This window comes from Phalangium opilio, unplaced genomic scaffold (assembly GCF_054372755.1).
Source record: "Phalangium opilio isolate 3A_F unplaced genomic scaffold, DU_Popi_V2 ptg000014l_1, whole genome shotgun sequence".
NCBI lineage: Eukaryota > Metazoa > Arthropoda > Arachnida > Opiliones > Phalangiidae > Phalangium > Phalangium opilio.
Genome location: NW_028324149.1, coordinates 4,072,903 through 4,097,385, shown reverse-complemented (window position 1 = coordinate 4,097,385; position 24,483 = coordinate 4,072,903). Strand labels below are relative to the sequence as shown.

At 40.1% G+C, this 24,483-nt stretch overlaps 3 protein-coding genes and 1 long non-coding RNA gene across 6 annotated transcripts in view; 2 read left to right on the top strand and 2 right to left on the bottom strand.

The window, feature by feature from the left end:
- Window positions 1–356: 356 nt before the first annotated feature.
- Atg17 (autophagy-related 17) lies at window positions 357–13,753 on the bottom strand. 3 transcript variants are annotated; one of them, XM_089865431.1, is made up of 25 exons: window positions 13,617–13,753; window positions 12,856–13,097; window positions 12,554–12,768; window positions 12,215–12,294; window positions 11,944–12,059; window positions 11,786–11,872; window positions 11,181–11,358; window positions 10,745–11,100; window positions 10,463–10,649; window positions 10,237–10,377; window positions 9,368–10,069; window positions 8,689–8,913; window positions 8,498–8,617; window positions 8,292–8,419; window positions 7,843–8,206; window positions 7,597–7,782; window positions 7,379–7,510; window positions 6,785–6,884; window positions 6,610–6,700; window positions 6,484–6,517; window positions 6,316–6,395; window positions 6,129–6,179; window positions 5,888–6,015; window positions 1,031–1,101; window positions 357–775 (listed from the first exon to the last, which is right to left on the bottom strand). In XM_089865431.1, the coding sequence occupies exons 2-25, from the start codon at window positions 12,921–12,923 to the stop codon at window positions 644–646; spliced, it is 3,972 nt and encodes a 1,323-aa protein (XP_089721557.1). In that variant the 5' UTR covers window positions 12,924–13,097; window positions 13,617–13,753; the 3' UTR covers window positions 357–643. The 3 variants fall into 3 exon arrangements, with proteins under 3 accessions (XP_089721557.1, XP_089721559.1, XP_089721558.1); XM_089865433.1 differs by having other exon boundaries at window positions 8,689–8,910; XM_089865432.1 differs by having other exon boundaries at window positions 13,612–13,746.
- A 153-nt stretch (window positions 13,754–13,906) lies between these two features.
- Window positions 13,907–18,005, top strand: MFS18 (major facilitator superfamily transporter 18). The gene is made up of 12 exons (XM_089865435.1): window positions 13,907–14,345; window positions 15,058–15,184; window positions 15,772–15,991; window positions 16,054–16,153; window positions 16,232–16,305; window positions 16,374–16,512; window positions 16,583–16,679; window positions 16,973–17,060; window positions 17,304–17,338; window positions 17,412–17,583; window positions 17,670–17,699; window positions 17,757–18,005. Exons 1-12 carry the CDS (start codon window positions 14,311–14,313, stop codon window positions 17,921–17,923), a joined length of 1,284 nt encoding a protein of 427 aa, XP_089721561.1. The 5' UTR covers window positions 13,907–14,310; the 3' UTR covers window positions 17,924–18,005.
- On the bottom strand, window positions 17,946–20,635 carry Elp3 (elongator complex protein 3). Its single transcript, XM_089865434.1, has 8 exons — window positions 20,277–20,635; window positions 20,030–20,132; window positions 19,824–19,962; window positions 19,314–19,753; window positions 19,050–19,257; window positions 18,552–18,902; window positions 18,313–18,485; window positions 17,946–18,248 (listed from the first exon to the last, which is right to left on the bottom strand). The coding sequence occupies exons 1-8, from the start codon at window positions 20,296–20,298 to the stop codon at window positions 18,038–18,040; spliced, it is 1,647 nt and encodes a 548-aa protein (XP_089721560.1). The 5' UTR covers window positions 20,299–20,635; the 3' UTR covers window positions 17,946–18,037.
- A 1,059-nt stretch (window positions 20,636–21,694) lies between these two features.
- The window catches only part of LOC149705200 (uncharacterized), a 116,004-nt gene continuing 113,215 nt past the window's right edge, over window positions 21,695–24,483 (top strand). The window contains exons 1-2 of the long non-coding RNA XR_016381559.1: window positions 21,695–21,832; window positions 22,175–23,133. This is a non-coding gene — a long non-coding RNA (uncharacterized LOC149705200). The remainder of the gene's footprint in view (window positions 21,833–22,174; window positions 23,134–24,483) is intronic.

Sequence of the window (24,483 nt, the reverse complement as noted above, 5' to 3'; positions counted from 1 at the left end):
TTATTGAAATTAGTATTACAACACGAAAAAAAAAAATAAATGAAGCGCATGATATTTTTAAGGTTATTTTGTTCGCACAATGTTGTGATTTTATTTTTCTTATTATTTTAAAATCGCACTCGAAAATCTTGTAAAAAAAAACCGTATTGATTAAAACACGTGTTACAAAATGTTAAATGAGCCGATTTGTTTTTGGTTTTGGTAAAGACCTAATTGGGTAACTAAATGCGAGAGTCTAGCGTGTTTTGCTCACCTTGTTTTTCAGACGGAACAACTTACCTGATTCGGTGATGCGACGTTTTCCAGTACTTAAAGGGTTATGGTAAAAAAAATTATTAATATGACACGACGAGTAATTATTGATATCATTTAAGTAATTATCTTTAATGTATTTATTTAAACCTACATTCTGTTTAAATCTTCTCGAAGGAGATGTAAAAATATTACATAAATTACATTTTTTGTATTTGTATCTTCGTTATTTATAATCTACCATTTTTTATTTATTGTTGTCCCGTAAGGATTAAGCCTTTATTGAAATGTTTTATGTACAAGACTACTATGTACAATCCAGTAATCCGCGCATTTGTCACCGTAACATTGGTTGGCAATGTTACGTCGTATCCTAATAGGGTCGCGTAAATCAAGTAGTCGGTGAGAGTGTCGACGTGGCGGTGGTGGACGGAGTAGAGTTGATGGAATATAACCAAGGACACGGTTTCACCGCCACTCGATAGAAACGAGACTCTAAGGGAACGCGGTAACGATTTGGAACCTTCAATTAAATAACAAAATAAGTTCATCTACGCCTTCAATCATCCTAAACCTATACAGGGTGTAACGCCAAAAAATGGGTAATTACTGGACCATCCGCCCAAGTGCATTGAAACTGTAACATTTATGTTACACCCCCTAACACGACTTATGATCCCCCGGGTCATAATGTTTCGGGGTGTCCCTGTCCCAACGGGTCCCGTAATTACCCCTTTCGCAAACACCCTATACTCAAAGTTAATTAGTCGATTGAAACCTTTTTGGCCTTGCAATATTCCTTATCGACGACCACTCCGAGTGCCCATGCCCGTCGAGGTCTACCAGCCTCTGGAAATAGACACCTTTCGTTTAAACCAAACCAAAAGCTCCTTCACCATCAACAGCAGCGCTAAATCAAACGAACCCCCCACGGAGCGCGTTGAAAAAATAAATATTTTGAACGAAGGTTAAACGTATTTAATTTAAAATAGGCGAGTGGCGCGTTGCGTGTGGTGAACCGTAATGCCTAAACATTAATACTGTAAAAATAACTATTAATCTTTTAAAATCTGCTAAAATTCGGAAGAGGAAGCCAATATTTATGGCTATTACGACCCACCAAAATGTTGTTTTCACTATAATAGTAAATCTGTTAAAGGCATACCGACATCGTATTCAAAAACAACCACCAAACTAATTTTCAACCTACTTTCAATTAAAATACAACTTTGTTCAATCAAATTACTCTTGCCTCGACCTCTTTCAACCCCTAATTATTTAGTACCATTGGAAAGGAGAGAAATAGGCCTACAACATACTCAAAGGACTTTCCCGTACCTTTTAACAGAGGCAGGGATTTTTCAAATATTACGAAAGGCATTTAAAGTATTTGTAGTTAGACTTAAGACGTCAGTAGTCCTTTAAATATGTCTTAGAGGGCGGGGTGTCTATTGTCGGGTGGCGGGCTGGAAACGGCCCCGAGGTAGCGAGCCACTAATCAATTACCGAGCCACGTAATCTCTTAACGGATCACCTTGAGCGAAAAATATCACGAATAAAAAAAAATAAAAATTGGACACTAACGTTTAATTAACGATAGATCGTAAAATATATTTTTTCCAAAACCACAGACACACGAAAATGCTCTTCGAGCTAGAAATTCTATTGGGCAATCTCAATTTTGATTGGTTTCCTATTAATAATACTTGGTCCATGGTGGTAGAGTGCGACGTTGATGGTAAAATAGTTCCGCGTACGGAGATATACAAATTGCGGGCCAAAGAAGAAAATTGCTAGTTTGTGACGCGACCGGTGTGGTTGCCAACAAGTTACGGGCGCCAAATTTTGGCAAGCCGAAATTATCCGCCACAGATTTAACGATTTATTACTTTGTCAATTTATCATTAATACAATTATATTCGGTGGATTGGAACACCGACATAGCTTAGACAATTACACCATAAGTTCATAAGATATGTTCATTCCATAAGTTTGTCACTGGTTACAAACTGGATCTTGTCACGAAGTGAATAAGGTAGGTCATCGATTCAAGGTAAAGCGAAGACGCCTGGTGAGGCGCTGCTATCAAACTTGGGCTTAATACAGAATAAATAGGACCTAGATGGAAGTCCTGCAAAATTAACCTCCGAGTGTAGGACTTCAATTCTCGCTTCCGTCGTTCTGCTAGAACTAGCTCTAAGTCTCTCAGTAGCATTACGAAGTATATAGTAAGTGTCATACTTATGGAACACATCTTATAAACTTATGATTACACTTATAGAATTTCCTTCAGAACAATTTTGAAATTAAGTCACTTTTTTTCTTCAAATTCAACTACTTAACTCTGGTTCTAGGCCTACAAGATATATGGTGAAACTCTTTAAGTATTTTATAGTCCCGAACTTAAGTGACAAAAAAAAATTGCCCTAAAAATTAATTAAACCTTCTTGGAAATTATTTCACGGACGCGATATTCGACTCACGCGTTAGAGAGAGACAGAAAAAAACCCGGGGAATTAAAATACCATTAAAAATATGTCATTTTTTTCCAAGTAGCAATATTATTCGGATTCTACTTTTCAATGTGTACCTATAGGTACTTGTTAAATGAGTTTTTTTTATATTCTAGTATCGAATTTGGACAATTTTAACCAGGTGTTAAAAAGAAAGAAGAAGAAGGTTTCCAAGGTTCCGAACGCGTGTTGTTCGCGTGCCCAAAATGCGGGTACCTAATTCAATCTTGGCCCGCCCCAAACCTCATTTAGGAAAATGGACGACACACTAAACTATTCCGAGGGGTTCGCCACACCACAATGGCACGGACACGCTCTTGGTCTTGCAAGATGCTGGTACCCAAAAGGTACCCACTACCTACGACGAAACTAACTTAACTTAGTCCCGATCAGGGTTCGGACGAAATTTTTATATTCAAAATCCCTGACTTTTCCAGCTTATCCCTGACCAAATTTGCCAATATCCCTGGGACAATTTTAAGTAAGTGTTTACCAGCAAAGCCCACCCACTTCATGATGACACCCGGGCCCAAAGCACGGTTTCATATATACCTAAACAAAATCCCTGACTTATTCCCTCATTTTCCACATCCCTGACTTATCCAGGTTCCGTATGAACTCTGACAGAGTTAAGGACGACACCAAAGACGTGGACCGTCCTCGGACGATCAACGTAAGACCGGAAGTTAAGTCTTAAGAGAAGAAGGTAGTCAAGACACCCGATTTTTGATACCAGGCTCAATTTCATAAGCCGATAAAAATATCAAACGTTGTTGGCAGGGGTAGGTATTCCCTCGCGCGGTGGATATCTGTTATATGATCACATTGACAACCAGCATAAGCTAAGCTCTCCCTCCCGTCCCCTTCTTGTCCTCCCATGCACCGGGAGAGCTCCTTTATCGTATCAAGGTGTTCGTTCCTAGTAAATCAACGCGCTCTTTAATTATGGGGAGCCGAGACCTGACGTTTCTTTTTTAATCTCCTATCAAATTTCGATTACGGATTAAATGGACTCCAGATTTATGCTGGTGCTCGCGACTTACATTCATTCGAAATACAAATAAGGACCTTGCAAAGAGCCACCCGCAATGGCGACTATTACGCGACAACACCTAATTACTCGGGCCCTGCATAACCCCAAGTATTTTAGTATCGTTGGAAAGCGGACAAATAGGACTATAACATACTCAAAGAGAAATAGGGTTAAAAGGTGTCGTGTATGTTAATCCTAAGGAGAAGACGTTGGGGAACGTTTTAGCTTCATTACTCGGGCCCTAATTGTCGTAACTCCGAGAATTTGGTATCGTTGGAAAGGGGACAAATACGACTATGGCATACTCAAAAGTTCTCACCCCCAAACCCGTTGAACCAACTGTTTTATATTGAAAATCACATACACTTCATATTTACTTTGATAAGACGTATTTTACAATAATTACGTAACGATTACGATAATTACGCGTTAAAATTCCCGCCAGCCAGGCGAAGAAAAGAAGAAGTTTTCAGGGTCAAAATTAATCAAAGCAAAATGACACAACACCCCTTTGGGGAACGCGCTTCCGGTGGGCGTGTCGTGCGACGCGTATTAATTCCCCCTCGTAACGAACTACAACGTATAATGAACTACTCGGAAAGATAACTAAGCTTGGCGATTTACCGAATGTGTACGCGGTAAACACGATAACAAATGGCGTTACTAACGTCGATTTAACCGTCTTTAAGAATACACCTTGGAAGTACCTCAACTTCGAACGAAATGGTGTACTGTATAACTAGGCCTAATTACAACCGTAACTCTCGGTTAAGTTCACCCACGTTCAGTGAAAAGTCGCGAAAACATTTTCAACGCCTCTAATAACAATTCTACACTAAAAACTTTTTCTTTTACACGCTTTTAAAGGAAAATATATTCGTTTAACAAAAAAGGCATCCACCCACCTTCTCATTCTGACTTCCGCGCGGACGAACTTACCTTTCTAAAAAGCACCGACTTGATTTTTAACCTCAAGTCATTTTCATTACTATCTCGGCCGAATTTCCCGTAATATCTCGGCCGAATTTCCCGTAATATCTCGGCCGAATTTCCCGTAATATCTCGGCCGAATTTCCCGTAATATCTCGGCCGAATTTCCCGTAATATCTCGGCCGAATTTCCCGTAATATCTCGGCCGAATTTCCCGTAATATCTCGGCCGAATTTTCATTTATATCTCGGCCGAAATCCCCGTACCATCTCGGCCGAATTTTCATTATTATCTCGGCCGAAATCCCCGCACCATCTCGGCCGAATTTTCATTATTATCTCGGCCAAAATCCCCGTACCATCTCGGCCGAAATCCCCTTACCATCTCGGCCGAAATCCCCTTACCATCTCGGCCGAAATCCCCTTACCATCTCGGCCGAAATCCCCTTACCATCTCGGCCGAAATCCCCTTACCATCTCGGCCGAAATCCCCTTACCATCTCGGCCGAAATCCCCTTACCATCTCGGCCGAAATCCCCTTACCATCTCGGCCGAAATCCCCTTACCATCTCGGCCGAAATCCCCTTACCATCTCGGCCGAATTTCCCATAATATCTCGGCCGAATTTCCCATAATATCTCGGCCGAAATCCCCGAACCATCTCGGCCGAAATCCCCGTACCATCTCGGCCGAATTTCCAATAATATCTCGGATAAATTTCCCATAATATCTCGGATAAATTTCCCATAATATCTCGGCCGAATTTCCCATAATATCTCGGCCGAATTTCCCATAATATCTCGGATAAATTTCCCATAATATCTCGGATAAATTTCCCATAATATCTCGGATAAATTTCCCATAATATCTCGGATAAATTTCCCATAATATCTCGGATAAATTTCCCATAATATCTCGGATAAATTTCCCATAATATCTCGGATAAATTTCCCATAATATCTCGGATAAATTTCCCATAATATCTCGGATAAATTTCCCATAATATCTCGGATAAATTTCCCATAATATCTCGGATAAATTTCCCATAATATCTCGGATAAATTTCCCATAATATCTCGGCCGAATTTCCCATAATATCTCGGCCGAATTTTAATTACCAGTTGAAAGAAGGCAAAGAAAGAAAAAGTGCAAGTCCTTACCGAGTGTTAATCCCAACTCAGCGTGACAATCTTGATTGAGGAAATGTGGCGTCGAGTCCAAGATAAAGACGACGTAATTCTCGTGTTTCTCGTCGTACGTTAAGAGAACCACATCGTTCACGCAGCATCTAAATAAACGATAAAGACAAAAAGACGGGAATCAAAAGACGAAACCTTAACCAACCGGTAATCAAAAGACAAAGGACAGTAATTAAGAGACAAAAAATGAACAAGTACTTACTTTAACACTGAAACCTTGTTCGTCGGAGAAGAGATCGGATCTCGACTCGGTCTGTTACAATGAACAAATCAAAAAAAATCAGAGCTTAAACCCCTAATCCCCCAAACACAAACATAGTGTAGATTAAATGGGTAGATTAATTAATAAACTAATTTAATGAACCAATTAACTTTGAACTTTCACTCACGAAGTTGGTGGTAAAGATTTCGAAGCGGACGACGAACTTGGCGATGATATTGATTTGGAATTTGAGGAACCGGTAGCACCCTGTTTCCAATAAAACCAAACCCGCAAACGCTAATTAACGATAATTAACGCGAATCAAACACCCCCCAAAAAAGTAATAAGTACTGACCAAATATTGGTCCCAATCTGGGCTCTTTGCTTGACTGCGATTATACAAAAGAAAAAAACAAACATGGTGACGCGATCTCGACTACTTTACGGATTTACGAGGTCAAAGAGACGCTCGACGACTTACCTTTGTTCCGTTTGAAGCGAAGTGCCCATTTGATTCTTATCGAATGGGTCGAACTCGCTTAAAATGGCTAAATTGCTCTTTTTATCAACATCTTTAATAAATAAATTAATGGAAAAAAAAAAATGTACGAATGGTAATGTTGTAAAAGAGAGCTTTCAGGTGGCGGTTAGCTTACTTTCGGACGTTCCTCGCAACATTCGTATTTGTTCCTTCAATTGCGCTACAATCGCCTTATTCTTTTGTTTCTCACTATCAAGCTGGCCTTTTTGTACGCGCTGCAATAACAAAATTAAAAAAATGCAATGACGCAATCTCTATTTAATTCGCGCAATTTCAACATTATTCGCGTAATCTTAATGTAAGGCGCTTATTTTAACACGAAACACAATGTTATTCGCGCTATTTTGACGCTCTACGCGTAATCTACGTGTCAAAAACGCAATTTCGCACCAAACGCAGTGTTATTCGCGCTATTTTGACGTTCTACGCGTAATTTCCATGTCAAAAACGCAATCTCCGTGTCAAAAACGCAATTTCGAACGAAACACGATGTTATTCGCGCTATTTTGACGCTCTACGCGTAATTTCCACGTCAAAAACGCAATTTCGCACGAAACGCAGTGTTATTCGCGCTATTTCACGTTCTACGCGTAATCTCCGTGTCAAAAGCGTAATTTTGCACGAAACACTACGTTATTCACGCCATTTCGCTAAACTCCACGCAATATCGTACGGCAAATTGTTATATTAGAGAAAATGTTAAACTTACTTGAAACTCCCTGATGGAATCTTGCAGCAAAGTTGTACAAAATGTCGGCGGTGGATTGGAAGGTTGCGTCGTGACGCATCTCATCAATAGACTGGTAATATTCTTTAAAGCCGCGTCGTATCCTTCCAATTTCTTCAAATCCAAAGCGATTAACGCGACAAATAACAAGGGGGGGGGGAAGAGGGGAGGGGGTGGATTGGTATTAATTTGAAACTCACGAGGCTATCGGATTGGGCGCATTGCTTTTTAATTTCGCGTAGATACTCCAGGCATTTTTGACGAAAGGTCCCGTTTTCCATTTTCCAAAATTCCCACTGGGCTTGGCACACTTCTTGGCTTCGACGATCGACGCTAACTAACGCTTCCGTCACCAATTCCATCAAGGACTCCGACGACGTACTCTCCTTCCGAACATATAACGCGTTACTCGAACTACTAGAGACTACGAAGGATTGGTAGCTTACTTGTCGTAACCTGGCGCAAATTTGGACTAGCTTGTCTCTTTCGGCGCTCCAGGCACTAAGGATCAAAGACATTGCATTCTGTCCGGCATTCGACCACAGATTATTAACTTCTTCGAAGCTGAGTCGGCACGGCGTCAGACGAAGACTTTTGCGGGCTCGCCATAATTTCTCGCGATATTCTTTTTCAAACGTTAATTGTAAGTTAAGAATTTCGTTGGCTTTCTGTTGTTCGAAGAGTAATTGATTTCGTTGCTGCTCTACTCGCGCCTCTTCCCAATTACTACTGGCGTTTTGTAACTTCGCTTCCAGTTCTTTGGCGTAATTACTAAGCGTCATATACTCTTCGCTCAGATCTTTGTACCTTCTGAAGAATTAATTTAACCAATTAACGATGACTTTATCGCTTAATTAACGTTAATCTTTGGGGTTTTCTTCGCAGCGAATCTTACTTTTCGTTATACGCGGCGCGTTCCTCGGCCACGAGTAATTGTTCCCGTACCCTTTTTTGCTCTAATTCTCGTCTAATTTCGAACAACGTTTTAAAATCGACTATTTTCGTATCTTCAGCTATTAAATCCTAAATTTGCAAAAGTTGATACTTAAAAAACTTGGAAATATATAATTAATATATATACGTATATATTGCGATACGGACTATATTATTTTCCCGTATATATCGTTCGAGTTCTTTATCGTGATAAAATATATCGTCTAACGCCGCTAAATCGTTCAAAATGCGTTCTTGAATCGTCTTTTCCAAATTATTTTTCGCGTTCTAAATTAATTAAACACGTAATTAACTTACTTACTTTTTAAACACGACTCGTTAATTAATTAATTACGAACTTTTTCATTTTCCAATTCGTTTTTTAATTCGAAGAAAACGGCGGCGATGTTATTAACCATTTCGCCAATTTCTCCGTTAAATCTGGTTTTATCTTCCAAGATACGTTGCTTTAATTGAAACAAAGATTGCCGATCTTTCAGCACCAACTCGTGAAGAGTATTTTTTAGCGTGGAAAAACTCGAAGTGTGTTTCTCTAATTGATCGTTTTTGGCTTTCAAATCCTCCTGAAGGAATTTATAATTAGCCGCCACGAAACACGTACACGTGACAATCGGGACGTGACAAAGCGACTAGGACATTACGGGATATGTTACGGAGTAGAGGACATTACGGGATATGTTACGGAGTAGAGGACATTACGGGATATGTTACGGAGTAGACCCTATCGTGTGAAATCTCGGAGGAATGTTTGACGAAATAAAAAGGGGAAAATGCAGCGAATAATCGCGCTAATACTCTGGCAAATAATTCCGCAAACATTCTGGCAATAACTTCGCAATAAAATCGAAGCGCGCAAATGTTAAACCTCATAGAGATTTTAACGAAATTTTGGACTAAGTATAAATATATCATCCCGTTTAACATTAACGTTCCGGTAATTAAAATCCATTTCCTCAACAACTCAAAGGCAATTCATTCTCCCGCAATTTGAAAAAGGGGAAAAAAAGGTGCAAATACCTGCATAGAACTAATCGACATGACTTTATCATCAAGCTGCTTTTGAAGTTCAGCTACTACAACGTGATGAGATTTGGTCATATGAGCACCAGTAGCGCTACGAGCTAAACCGGAAGTGCCGTTACTCTCCGTGTAGGAAGAAGGCATGGATTCGTCGATATAAAAATCCGCGGTGGTGAAATCGGTCGGTTCGACCGATGGCAGTTCAACGGGACTCGACTCGATATCGCCTTGGCTGTGAGCTCGATGAAGGGCTAATTGCAATTCCTGGCATTTCTCGGCGGGTCCCGGTTCGCTGGCGGCGGCGATCGTCACGAGTTTAGTGGGCTCGACGCCTTCCAACTCCTCCTTATCAACCGCGACCGTTTCAAAATCCTCTCCTAACCAAACTTCCTCGGAAATGGGCGAAAATATTTCCGAGATCGAGTGTTGTTTCTTGGGGACGCCGCCGCCGCCGTCTTTGGACGACGACTGACTGAGCGTATCCAAGCCTGATTCCGACGTCACCGTTTGAGTGGAAGCCGAAACGGGAGTCGGGCTTTCATTTACGGCCAATGGCAAACTAATTAAATTGTTTAAGGAGGGTGACTGCAAATGTTCTTGTAAATAGCTAACGAATTCTGGAAGAGCTTGGCGAAGTAGCTCAATATCGGCGCTATCAACCGGTGGAAGGTTCGAGTCGAATTCCTTCGGGGATTCCGTCTACGCGAGCAATAACATTGCAACCTTAAGTGTCCCGAAATAGGCCAATATAGGCCTTTCCGATTACCAACATTATACGCGCGTCGCGGGACCCTTCCCCCCCCTCCCCCCAAAAGATCCACTTCGGAAAGGCCCTATTACGAAAAATGCCCCCAATAATGGCTTACCGCGAAGGCAGGAGGGTTGTCATCCATGCCAGGAAAAAGTGAGACGAGAAAATGATTAGTAAGTTGCGAATTGAATTTTTTTCGAGTTTCAGTTTCTTTTTGGAGAAGGTTGAATGTAAGAGTCGATAACTGCCTGGCCCACTAATTATCGATAGTTAATGAAAAAGATTCAAGGATAAAAGGTTGTATTATTTTTCATCAACTTTGGACGTATTATCGGACGTACTTTGAGAAAAACGGAAGAGAATTCGCGTCGCCGAACAACTTCGCAAACGGAAGCTAAATAGACGCGCGGCGCCAAATGAATCTGGTGAACCACTTCCAAGTGAGATTTGATACGCTTAAGGTTCTCAATGTAGATACTTAACTTGTTATCGATGTCGCTCAATTGTCCCTCAACCCACATTATCCATCTTTTGAGACGCCAGGAAAGAATGTTTTAAGAATAAATAGGAAGGTCGCGGCGACGAGAATGACGTCCATAATTGGCACGGCCCCGCCCCCTTACCTGAGTCTGGTGTGTAGATTAAAGCGCAATTCCTTCTTGGCGACGAGGCATCTACGATGAATATCGATTAACCTATCGTGATTTTGTAAGAGCATTAACAATTGTTGCTTGTGACTAGCGCAGAGATCAGGGAAAATGGATGGATCTTTCAAACTGCTGACGCGATTCTGATTGTGCAAAAAAGCTTGCGCTAATCCGCCTTGTTCCTCGACCGTCTTTTTCGCTTGAAACATCAACTGTTCCAATCCGCATAATCGTTCTTCCAAGCCTTTGATCTCTTTCATTTCCGCCTTATCAATGTCTCGCAACGCCTTATCAACATCCGACATCAGTCCGTGTAAAATTTCTTCGTCAAACTAAGCTCAAAGTGAAAAATAACCGTTTAGATTGCTTAATTGTCGGGATCATTGAGGCGGACCACTCTTAAGATTCTCACTTTTTCAATGCCTTTTTTACTAATATCGGCAATTTGTTCTAAATTGTTTTGATTATCCTTTGAACTGATCCAATAAAGAAGGTTAACAGTTTCGGAACTATCCGTTTGCCCTTGACAGGCTTTAAGTAAAATCGGAAGAACGGGAATCTTCGATAAAACGGCTAAATCTCGACTGAAACTACGCGGACAAAGAATGCCAAACATTTATAATAATCACTCTTCAAGTAGAAACCAGCCACCGTTATATTCGCGATGCGCGCGAAAAGGCTTAGCTCTTCGCGAACTTCGCCAAGGATGATGAGATTCCTGAGGGAAATCGGTGGACACGTGGTTAACTGTGGAAAGACTCAGGTTCGGTGGAAAGCTAGAAAATATGGGAGGAATACACGGAAAATGGCGGACGGTCTCCCTAATTCGTCTGACGTAGACCTCCCGCCATTTTTCCGCGTATTCCTCCCCTATTTCTAGCGTTCCACCGGACCCGAGTCGTTCCACAGTTAAGCAATACGCATTCTCCCTCCCATCACCCCTTGGCGAATAAGAAGGCTTAAATAGTCGCCAAGCCTCGGCAATTGCATCGCGAATAAGCGTACGTCGCTTCTTACTTTTCTAAAAGATTGATATTATATTGTCTAGTTTGAAGATATTGATTGAAAGTTTTTTCAAATTTTTCAGAACGAACTTTAAAAATTCTGAAATATTATAAGGTACGACGTTATTTTAGATCTAATCCTGTAAAAAAAAGAAATAGCGCGTTTATAACCTGGTAACATCGTCTAAATTAGCGATAACAGCGGCCCATCCCTGTTGCATCAAATGCTGATCGAGTACCAGCCTCTCACAGCTTGTTTTGCCTTCTTTGGCCAACTCGTAGAATCTCTACCAAAAATATTTCAATATTTTTTAGCTTAGCTACTACATCCCTTATTTCTGGCATAGCCCACTCGATCACGCGCTCCACGACGCGAGCATAGCGCGTCGAGGGGGGGCGCGATCGTGTGGGGTGTGTTTCTGGCGACTTAAGTCTTTCTTACTTGAGCTAATTGGGTCCTGGAAACGATGGTATTGTAAGTGGGGGGCATGCTCAAACTCCCTTCCACCTTTTCTTTCATATCTACGCGAACAGACACACAATATTACCTTATCTTAGTAAACTTGTTTTTTCATTTAAACTATTATCCATGGGGAGCGACTAGAGGGGCGTGGCTTAAGACGGCGCCTCCCCTTTACAACAAAATGGCGACTTGTTGGTAGGTCTTATTGGTTTAGCGGTTGTTAAAATGTTATTAGGCCAGATTTTCACCCCATTATCCTCCCTGACTATTGACCATTTTCCCTCCGCGAGACTTAGTAACTGAAATTGAAAACAATACCTTCATTGGCATTTTCCCATCTGGTTCCTACGGGCGGCACCGGATCCTCTATGGCGACTTTATTGAATAGAAATATGGGGCTAGTGTCGGTGCCCGCGCTGTAATTGCATACTCTGGTGGCGGGGTCCAAACTGTAACCACCGCTAATTAATAGCACTTGCTTTTCCTCCGGAATTTTGCCTATTTGGCAAATGACTTGCTTTAATTTTTCCACACTGAAAACAATTTTAAATAATGGTCGGATTTTTTTTGCCACAAGCCCTCGCTTTGGTTTGGGAAAAGAATATATATGTTTGCGTTACGTTTCAAGGGCCAAGTTCATGTCCAGGGTGATCATGGTCCCTGAATCAACTTGAAAGATGTACAGCATTTTTTTATTTTTAGAATTAAACAATGACAAAGGAGAAGGTAGAATAATATAAAATAGCGCGGTGCTAATTATTCATTAATGATTAGGTGATGTCAGCAATACGGGTGTTGTTGACAATCACAATTGTTTGATGTACCAGTATGAGTCGATACTTTATGACTCATTTTGGAATAACTGTAAATAAATTTGTACCTGACATTAATTTAATTTCTAAAATATTTAATACGAAGTTAGTTTAGATTATTATTAATTAATCTTAACGTCATTCACGTAATTAACTACATATATATCGGCACAGACTAGCAGTCTTCAGTCTTGCGAATCACTAGCTTCGGGGAATCCAGGATTACGTAATATTTACTCTTATTGCGATAAAAACTATCTTAATAGCGCTTAAATTTAAAGGCAAATTTACGAAACGATATTTTATTATCTCTAAAGCGTATCACAAAGCAATTTTTTATTTGAATTAAGTCCAATTAGTTAACTTGGTACAAGCATTTACGGAAATTACGGGAAACTGTTCTTTGTTTTGACCAAGGCTTAGCTACGCCTTTGTTTTCGTGTACTCTTTTAGGCTGCTAAACTTTTAACAAAACACTACAGCTGTGGAATGACCTTGCAATTAATTGATACTGGAAACCAAAACTTTGGGTTTAAAACTTGATATTATGAAAAATGAACTTACATTACCTTTAAAATATTAATTAATCTTCTAGTAATTTGTTTCAAAACACGGGGATACGCGTTACTGCGTATTTCACAAATTTAAATACCACTAAAACTTGTGTAACATCCGAGAAAACAAGCTATAAAAAAACTTTCAAGCTGGTAGACTCAGTGCGCGCAAATCAAGACACAGGGAAATCCTTTGAATATAATACACGCACTTCCCCCCTTCCCAACGATACTAAATAATTAGGGTTATAACAATCAGGGCCTGAGTAATTAAGAAAAATGTTCATAAACGTCAGCTCCATAGGATTAACACACGAAACCAGACGAAACCTTTTAACTATGTTTTTATAAGAGATGCGGGGAATTTCTTTGAGTATGTTTGAACTCTATTTTTCACCTTCCCAACGATACTAAATACTTGTGGTTACAATAATCAGGACCGTGCAAACGGTGTAATTAAGTTAATTTATGCTTCAATAGATTCTCGGTAACCGTGGTAACCCGTGAAGCTCTTTTTTTATCGCCCTATTTTCAGCTTCATTTTGCCACCGCTAGGTTCCAAGTCACAAACTCACAATCGGACTATGACGGGGTGAACGATAGACGTTCGGCTCTTTTGGCAGCTGTTTCTACCATGATTCCCATACGCAAACGAATGTAGTTAAATTTACTTTTCTTACCATTCCCGTTTACAACTTCGTTCTATGAAATGAACCACATAATTGAACCTCGTTTATGGACTATGTAAATATATACTATATTAATTTTACACTTTGCCATTTTATAACATAAGCCGATTATTATTGTTCTATAAGTTTGACCCCAATATGTTACCCTATATTATAGTAAAAAAATTAATTAGGTCAGGTTAACGTTTACTAGTGTAAAGGCAGAGTATTGCAGAATATAGAGTAGTGTCGGTAGAGAGGGGAGTAGACTGTGTATCCCTCCCTCTAGGCGCCCTTTTGTAAGAGGGGATACTGAGCTAAGAGATAGAAGGGTATGACGTTTGCATACGTAGAACTGACATTACTCTATACTTAGGTTTCCTCGGTGTGGTATCTCATTAACCTTCGCGCTAGGAAGTGTCATACTTATTCGTTCAGATTAAAAAATCCCACGCATGTGCGATAGATCTTAATTCTGACCCGTTCTTTTTACCATAGACCATTTCATTAATACCAGTAGAGAAGCAAACACCACCGGGTGTGAGAGACCGCCTTCTTGGGTTAGTTTTATTTCCCTCTCACCAATGAGCACCGCTAGAGGCAGTGCGATTCGGCTATCCTCCCGCGTGCAGTGAACTCTGGCTGCTCCGTCTGGCGTTGTCTCTTGGCGCGAGGCAAATAACCCAAGAGGGCAGCCCGTGTGTTGGTTTCTCCGCTAGTAATTAATAGAATGGTTTATAAACTCGCTATTAACGTGGTAAAACATTTCCTTGCACGTGTACAAAAAGAAAAGAAAAACGGACATGGATGATAACACTCTTCTTGGGAACGGTCGCATTGTATTCAGCAAGAATGGCCATGCCCATAACTGTCAAAAACATCTCCATCAAGTCGGAATGGAACAAGCGGGATTCGGTAAAACCCCGTTTTTTGCGATGACACTTCGGGACTGTAATTTATCATAGATGGAATGTGGACACAAAGAAATTTGGAAAGAATTTTTAGAGTTTCCCCGCTCAAATGGGGCCTACGTCTAACTCCTAGAACTCAGCGTGACGTTTGGGTTAAAAAGGCGAGGGGTCGGACAGCTCTTTAACAACTTTGATACTTAAAGGGGCTGACCGGAGCTGTTGGGGTGAAGGGGGGTCAAACTGTTGGTTAGCATATTGCTTACCCGCCCACCGCGACGGTGGCGCCATTCCTTATAGCCAAAGAGCAGGGTGTTTTTCCCCTGAACTAAGGGCGGACTTCACCCCAACAGCGCCGGTTAGCCCCTTTAAAGGGGCTGTCCGGATCGTGGGACAAACGACGATCTTCCTCATATAGAGCTTAGCATAGCGGGTGGGTAAAAAGGAGAGGGGGTCGGGCAGCGCCTTTAAGACGAGAACTAAAACGTTCTAATTGCCACTTAATGTTCCACATACCATCTTGATGTCAATTCGCAATCGCCATGGCAATTAATTAATATTGAACAATTCCGCTTATTGTCTCAATTATTTTAGGGGATGGTATTATCCAGTTTCTTTTGGGGCTATATGTTATCCCAAGTTTTGGGCGGTTACCTGAGCGATAACTTGGGAGGTGAAATGGTCTTATTGTTATCGGTAACAGGCTGGTCTGTTATATCCTTTTTTACGCCGGAACTTGTGCTGTTTTTCTATGACAGTAAAAAAGCCTTGTATCTTACCTCCGCGAGTCGCGTCCTTTTTGGCGCGTTTCAAGGTATGACGACGACGATGTAGCGAAATATTGCCGCTCTATAACGTTGCGTATTACAATTGCAGGAGTGCATTTTCCTACCCTGGCGAGCCTTATTGCCAAAAACGTCCATACATCCGAAAAAACCTTCTTTTCTAGCGTAATGGCAGCTGGTCCGAGCTTGGGGTGTGTTCCGCGTTGTTAAATGCCGCCATTTTAAAAGATGGCGGAACTCAATTCTAAGGTTGTTTATAATTATTTTAGAATGCTTCTCAGCGGCAGTTTCGGATCCTTACTTTTAGACAAATTTGGGTGGCCCTACGTGCATCGCGCCACTGGTACAATTATAAACCCCGATTCTAGTTTTAAGTTTATTAGCGCACCATTAAAATGGCCGATTCAATAGGTGTTCTGGGTTTATTATGGGTTGTCGTGATACGCTACCACAGCCTTGACCAAAGAAAACCCGAGCATAAAGTGGAAAAATCGAAATTCGTTTTTGATCAAGTTCCTTGGGTGTCATTCTTCAAAAGTGGAGCGTTCTGGTAATTAATATTCTTAAGATTCATTGTAAATTAATTGGCTTAAAAATGAATTATTTATTTTTTCTTCAAGGTCAATTATAATTGCTCACTATTGCCATAACAATTGCTTCTTTATACTACTGTCTTGGTTGCCAACGTACTTTCAAGAGAAATTTCCACACGAAAAAGTTTGTCCAACTAAGCTCGAAATATTTATGGTTAAGGGAATATAATCACCATTGGTGTAGCGAACTCTCCGCAACACGGACCAGTGTCCCTCCCGCAAATACAAAGCGGACATTTGAATTTGGGTGCAGTACACGTGGAGTTACGTATGGCGATTATATTCTTTATAACATATGTAAAATTCCATTGGCTAATAATTATTACCCGCGCGATATGACGTCACAAGGACCACTTTAGCTAGCCGGGCCGACTAATTTCAATTAAAATTAACGAGTTTCAAAATAATTTAATGTAGGGTTGGGTATTTAATTTCGTCCCGTGGTTGTTGGTTCCTTTTACATCCATCGGAGCGGGATGGTTATCGGAGCGACTTATATTCAAAGGTAATTACTTAAGTTTCGTTTAATCCGCCTAGACGCGTCATTTTAAGCCAGATTGGTCAGGGGCTGTTTGGACCGTGGGAGACACACGACGATCTTCCTCGTAGAGCTTAGCGTAGCGGGTGGGTAAATTTAGGCGAGAGGTCGGACAGCCCCTTTAAAAATGACGCGTAATTGTCATTGACCCTTGGCACACCCCCGAGCGTATTCTTAAGTAATTTCAAATTTTATTTATTATTCGATAAGGATGGAATACTGCCCGAGTCAGGAAACTAATGGAGGTGATTGAAACTTAAATAATATAACTTTCCGCTGGCCGTAAATGATGTAATTAATATTCTTTATTTTTTGCAGTTAATGTCCGCGTTGATTATAAGCGTTCTTTTACCTGCATTTGCCGCCATTGAAAGCTTCTCGGCTTCATTGTTTAGTTTATCGATAGCCGTGGCCGCTGGGGCTTTACACAGCAGCGGCGCCTTTATGAACGCCCACGATATCGCTCCCCAATACGCTGGCTCCATTTTAGGTAAGAATTTACAATTCTATAACCAACATCAACGAAAATCAAAAAAAAAAAGACTACTAGTTATAAATTTTAATTTGTTTTTAAAGGAATTATAAACGCGGTTGGCGCTATTCCAGGTATTATACAACGTTTCAGAATCCTTTTTGAGTGAAGTAAACTATTATTATTTTTAGGTTTTATCGGAGTTTATATCGCGGGTTATATTCTGGAGCGTTGGAAAAACTGGTTTATCGTTTTTCTATTTACGGCGATTTTAAACCAAACTGGTTGCATTTTCTTTTTAATTTTTGGCTCGGATAAACCGATCGTGCCCTTATACTCCCAACCTTATAAAATTTAACCTCCAAAGATAAAAGACAATATTTTCTAGATCATTTTATTGAAAAGAATATTTACAATAAATTTATTTTTGTTTTAATAAATTTCTCAATAAATTTATTTATTTATTTATTTATCATAACATTTTTGACATGTACGGTCCGTCCAATTCGTAGCCCAACTTCCTGTAATAATTTCGCGTGCCGACACCCGATATAACGGCTATTTTAGTAGAACCGTGTTCGTCTCTGGCTATTCTTTCAGCTTCTTCCATAAGTAACATCCCGAAACCCTGGTGCTGGAATTTGGTCGGATCCCTAGAGTTAACGGGGACGACGCTTCCGTATCTGCAAAGTAATGCTTGGTAATTATAAAAACACCGTAAAAGTGTCCACAGTCATTCATTCTTACACGTGCAACTCGCGAACTATCGAGCAATTCTTTCGCAACTCGGGTCTAAACGTTTCTTCGCTGCATTTACGAAGTCTAAGTAATCCGACTAAAATATCCTGTTGACAATCTTCGTAGGATAAAAACGTTTCCCAACCTCCGTTCGCCACGTAATCTCGCCTAATCAGTTCCACCTAATTCATTCATTTCGTTTAATATTTATCTTAACTACGCTCGAGTGACGTTAAAAGTTCAATTACTTCGTATGGTTTGACTTTATTATGGATTTCCTGCAATCCGACTTCCCTGGTTCGAACATCTCGACAAGTCGTGCCCAAGTCCTTCATTCGAGCCAAGGCCAACTCCCTCAAATTTCCGTGTTCAACCCCCGAACTTACCAAGGGCATGGGAATATCTCTTTGAACTCGATAAACGCGAGTCCACGGTGGAACCAAGGCCAATATTCGAGCCACCAGGTCGATTAACGTATTCGGGGGATAACTTTTGTATCTTCCCGTTTTCCATAATTCGTATAATCCAGTTCCTCTAATGACTAAAGTCGGGTAGATTTTCAAGCCATCAGCTCGAAACGCCGGATTTTCGAAGAATTCCTGACAAAAAAGCAATTTATAAAGACCACCTTATTCCCGACAGGCGTGCCAAGGCTTAAGGCGCGCGTCAAACTAGTTAAGCATCAAGCGCTAAGCCTTGGCAGACGTCTCGGGAATAAGCTAAGGTGGATTAGAAGTTAAAAGTACCGCGAATTGTTCGCAATCTCGTTCCAAATCTACATTGGGCAAATCAGGCATCATATGAACTACGACTTTAAATCCCGAGTCCTTTGATAGTTGGAAAGATTCGCAAACGGCTTTAACAGTGTGTCCTCGGTTTGTATCTCTGGCCACGTCTTCGTAAACGCTTTGAACTCCTATTTCTAATCTGGTGCAACCGTACTTCAACATATCACTGCGAATAGACGAATCTTAGGCCGCGAGAAGGACCACGTGACGCGCGCAACCTACCTCAAATGCCTCTTCAAACAATAATCTGGCCTGGTTTCGATGGTAATCCCGATACACTTTGTATTAGACCTTTCACTGTATTTAACGGCTTCCTCTACGGAGTTACTGTTATGGCCCGACAGAGCGTCGTGTAAATTTCGAATAAAATAATCTCTGTAATCTTCCGGTAAAGCCATAAAGGTTCCACCCATGACAATGAATTCCACTTTATCTACGCTATGTCCCAATTGTTTCAATTGCTCTAATCGATGCCTCGTTTGTAAGTACGGATTGTAACGGGCTCGAATCGCTCTCATTGACGTTGGTTCGTAACCAGTATAAGATTGAGTCGAATATTCGAAATCAGAGTCGGGTCCACCGGGACAATATACGCATACGTTCCCAGTCATGTTTATATGTGGGCATCTATGCGGTTTACACATAACCGCGACAACCGCAATCTGAATGGTGTTAAAAACATCCACGTTTTACGTAAGAAGGTTTTGCTCGAATAAATGCCGCGGTTCTTACCCCACTCGCGGTTCTAACGGGTTTTGCCTTCAATTTTGGCAATAAGACTTTACGGTATTCCACTGGAACAGCGGAAATTATATCAACTAAACGTGGCTGAGATTCTAATCCGTGTTTAGAAGAAACAGAACCTTTGATCCTAATTCACGAATTAAATTCAAGGGGTTAACGAGCTAAAAACGTTTTCTACGTTTAAACTAACGTACTTGTTAAGGTTTACGTCTCTGCCATCTTTATGCGCTTTAACGAGTTCCTGAATAATTTCCCCAACAGTAACTACCATCAACTCTTGCTTGGATAGAGTAATACCTTTAATTCATTTTAAACGAATCCAATTAAGTTGAATAAATCGTGAAAACAGTAGCGGAAGATGCTAGAAGCGCGCTACTACGGTACTACCTAACTGCTACTAGAATTAGCGCAACGCGTTTGATTTCTATAGCCAAGGCTTACCCTTTTTCTTCGGTTTGCCCATTTCCGTGTCCAGATATCTTCTATTCCCAACGTAATATATGCTACTTTTTCTGGTACAACTTCTAAAGACAGTTTTAACTACTTATATTTCAAAAGAAATAGTAATTTTAGTACCGAAACTCTATTGACTGAACGCAAGCTGCTCGAGCATAGAAGCATGTAGAAGCACGTTCAAAATCAATCGGCCCAAAAGGTTGCAACTTTTGGATTATCAGCGGGATATTCGAAGGTACCCAAAATTTCTATGGGAGGAGGTACGTTTTTTGACCATTTCCTCAGTCTATTGAACTATATGACCTGAAATTTTAATGAGACACGCGTTTCGATGTGTTTTATTATATTAAAAAGGATTCAAGCTTCTAGAGTGCATAGTTTTTTTCTATAAAAATTATTTTCCAATGTCAAAATGATGGGTTCAGACTAAATATATCTTCGGATCTACTGGTCCAAATGTTTTGAAATTTTAATGACAGATGCGTTATAATCAATTCAATTACGCTAAAAAGGATTCTAGCTTTTGAAGTGGATAAATTTTTTAATAAAAATTTATTTCCGATGTCGAAATTGGAAATTTATTATAACCGTTATCCAAGATGAAAAACCCAACTACTTACTCCATGTCCAAAACATGCCTTTTAAAATAATATATTAAAAAAACCAAGACCTAATCGTAAATGTTAAAAATTTGTTCCATGGTTAAATATTCTATTAAAAACTTGTTTCTAAAATATTTTACTTTATTTTAATTCTTTAAGTTGAAAAAACTAACAATATGACGTTGTAAATATCGTTTCTGCGATCTTCAATTCCATTTCTTATATTTTCTATGGTTTATTAGCGTAACGGCGCCTCGTCTTATCTTCCGGTATAGTATAACACACTTAAAGGTACGATGGTGCCAATACTCAATAAATTTTCTTTAACTCCACTTTGGAGGTGCGTCAATTCAGAGCATCTTTCTTTTTATTAATAATAATGCTAATTGCTAATTTAATTACTTATTTTTCAGGTTTAATAATTACGCGGTTAAATATAATAACTGAACGAAAATCGAATTCTTTGAATCTATAGCTCGCGTCGATGAGAGCGTGATCGAGTGGGTCGCTCAGCGAGCAGCCAACCTTGAACCTTCCTTGTTTGTATTATATATCGCACCTAGTTTCATTTCCTAAAGCGCTTATTGGCTAGGGACATTTTACCTCAAAGGTAAATTTTACAGTGAAAATATTAAAATTTATTATTTACTAATACTAATACTAATATTTTAAAGAAAAGGTTGAAAAATGTATTGCTCAGTACACTATCCCTAGTTTACGCAAATGTTATCAGACACCATCATTTTTTCAATGCTTATTTCCAGCGGCATTTTAAGCCGGCGACCGTTTGGCGTGAGCTTTGGTTTACCGCCTTTTTGACAACTGCGATGATTCGGTCAATTTTAATCCGTTTAATACTTTAAATTAGGTTAATTTTATCCGAGATTAATGACAAAAACGGTTAGACTTAATCCAGGACAAATACACTTCAATAAATAGGTACGTAGTATATCACCCTAGTTAGTTAACTAAGGTAAATTTTTATTGTCATGGGCTTTTGGGAGACGGGAAGGCTGTAGCTCGGAGGCTGCCGGAACACGTGTCTCTTCAGGTTGCCATTTTTTTTCGGAGTATGAAATATGAAGAAGCCAGTCTTTGTTATTTTACCGCGCATTTAGGTTAAGCATTATTGACTTCAATAAGTTTAAGTTATAAGCTGTTGATTAGTGTATTTAACGGAGGTTTTATTAAAATCTATTTAATTATAATTAAAATAACTAATCTAGGCGAATGAAATAAATATTTTGTAAGTGTTTTAGTAACTTTCATTTTCAAATACAGGATGATTGGTCAAAACACCGACGATTGTTACTAAATGCGGATTGTTGATGCGGATTTTTTTACTATGGATCTGGATTCTGGACATGACCAAAGATCATGTTCATCTTACAAAGGAATGCAAATTCTGAATGGACGATCTTTACCAAGCGTATTACCCATTATAGTGAGCTAGTAAATGAATTTTACCCAAGACGTTTTACTAGTTTTAAAGTTAATTAAGTCAGTAAAAACACCTAGCTAGTTCTTGACCAGTGTCTGACCAATGCTTGACTAAAACCTCACCAATGTTTGACCAATACCTAACCAAAGCTTGACCATAGCCTGACCAACGCTTGACCATAGCCTGACCAATGCTTGATATAATTGAAGTGAACATTTGTCGCCTACGATTGAACTGAACATTCGCGCTTCTGGATTGAACTGAACATTCGCGCTTCTGGATTGAACTGAACATTCGCGCTTCTGGATTGAACTGAACATTCGCGCTTCTGGATTGAACTGAACATTCGCGCTTCTGGATTGAACTGAACATTCGCGCTTCTGGATTGAACTGAACATTCGCGCTTCTGGATTGAACTGAACATTCGCGCTTCTGGATTGAACTGAACATTCGCGCTTCTGGATTGAACTGAACATTCGCGCTTCTGGATTGAACTGAACATTCGCGCTTCTGGATTGAACTGAACATTCGCGCTTCTGGATTGAACTGAACATTCGCGCTTCTGGATTGAACTGAACATTCGCGCTTCTGGATTGAACTGAACATTCGCGCCTACGATTGAACTGAACATTCGCGCCTACGATTGAACTGAACATTCGCGCCTACGATTGAACTGAACATTCGCGCCTACGATTGAACTGAACATTCGCGCCTACGATTGAACTGAACATTCGCGCCTACGATTGAACTGAACATTCTTCGAGATCAACGCGAGAATTGAAACGTTTGTTGGTGCCGAGTGAGTCGTAAACTTTCTCTGTTCAATTTTTAGGCCATGAGATTAGTTTAGCGCATGCGTGAGAGTTTCCCCAAATTACGAAACACGCCCTTTAAATATACGTCAAATATTTTCACGTATACTTACGGCGCATGTTCAGTCTACCATTTTTATTGTCGCGACCGGCCATAGCCCCCTGGATCACGCGACTCGCGGACGCAAGCTGCTCGCGCTATAGAAGCCCGCCCAATGGGCCTTAAAACGCGTATCAAGCATTTTAAGCCGAAAATCAAAGCCGTCAGCTTTTAACATGGTCCTCTATGGGAGGAACACCCTTTTTTGGCCCTAATTTGGCAAATACTGGCTCAAATCTCTTGAAATTTTAATCGGATGTGTAAAATAAGGTTTGTGATTTTTGTGCAAAGTTTGAAAAGATTATATCGTGTAGTTTTCTTGTAAAAAAAAATTAAAACTTAGACAAAAATCAAAGCCGTCAGCTTTTAACATGGTCGGCTATGGGGGGAACTAAGTTTTTTGGCCCTAATTTGGCAAATACTGGCTCAAATCTCTTGAAATTTTAATGAGATGTGTAAAATAAGGTTTATGATTTTTGTGCAAAGTTTCAATAGATTATATCTTGTCGTTTTTTTGTAAAATAATTAAAACTTGGCCGAAAATCCGGGGGAACCACCTTTTTTGACCCTAATTTGGCAAATAATGGCTCAAATCTCTTGAAATTTTAATGAGAGGTGTAAAATAAGGTTTGTGATTTTTGTGCAAAGTTTCAAAAGATTTGAGCCATTATTTGCCAAATTAGGGTCAAAAAACGTGGTTCCCCCATAGGCGGCCATGTTAAAAGCTGACGGCTTCGATTTTCGGCAAAGTTTTAATTATTTTACAAAAAAACTACAAAATATGATATTTTGAAACTTTGCACAAAAATCACAAACCTTATTTTACACCTCTCATTAAAATTTCAAGAGATTTGAGCCATTATTTGCCAAATTAGGGCCAAAAAACGGTGTTCCTCCCATAGAAGACCATGTTAAAAGCTGACGGCTTTGATTTTTCAAGCGAAAATCCCCGATACGCGCTTTAACATAGGAAAATAATTCTTTGGGCGGGCTTCTATAGCGCGAGCAGCCTGCGTCCGCGAGTCGCGTGATCCAGGGGGCTATGGACCGGCGGAAGCCTCGGTCTTCCTAAGCCTATGTAAGAGTTGGCTCTCTGCGAAGGCCGAGGGTGAACAAAGGTCAATTTTGCTTATTGTTAAGGTTGAGCTCTTTTTTTGAAACCCTAGCCGCGCGTACCTTCCGGATTTCAATGTCAAGGAACCTTTGTAATTAGATAGGTTAAGAACGCGCGTTCTGC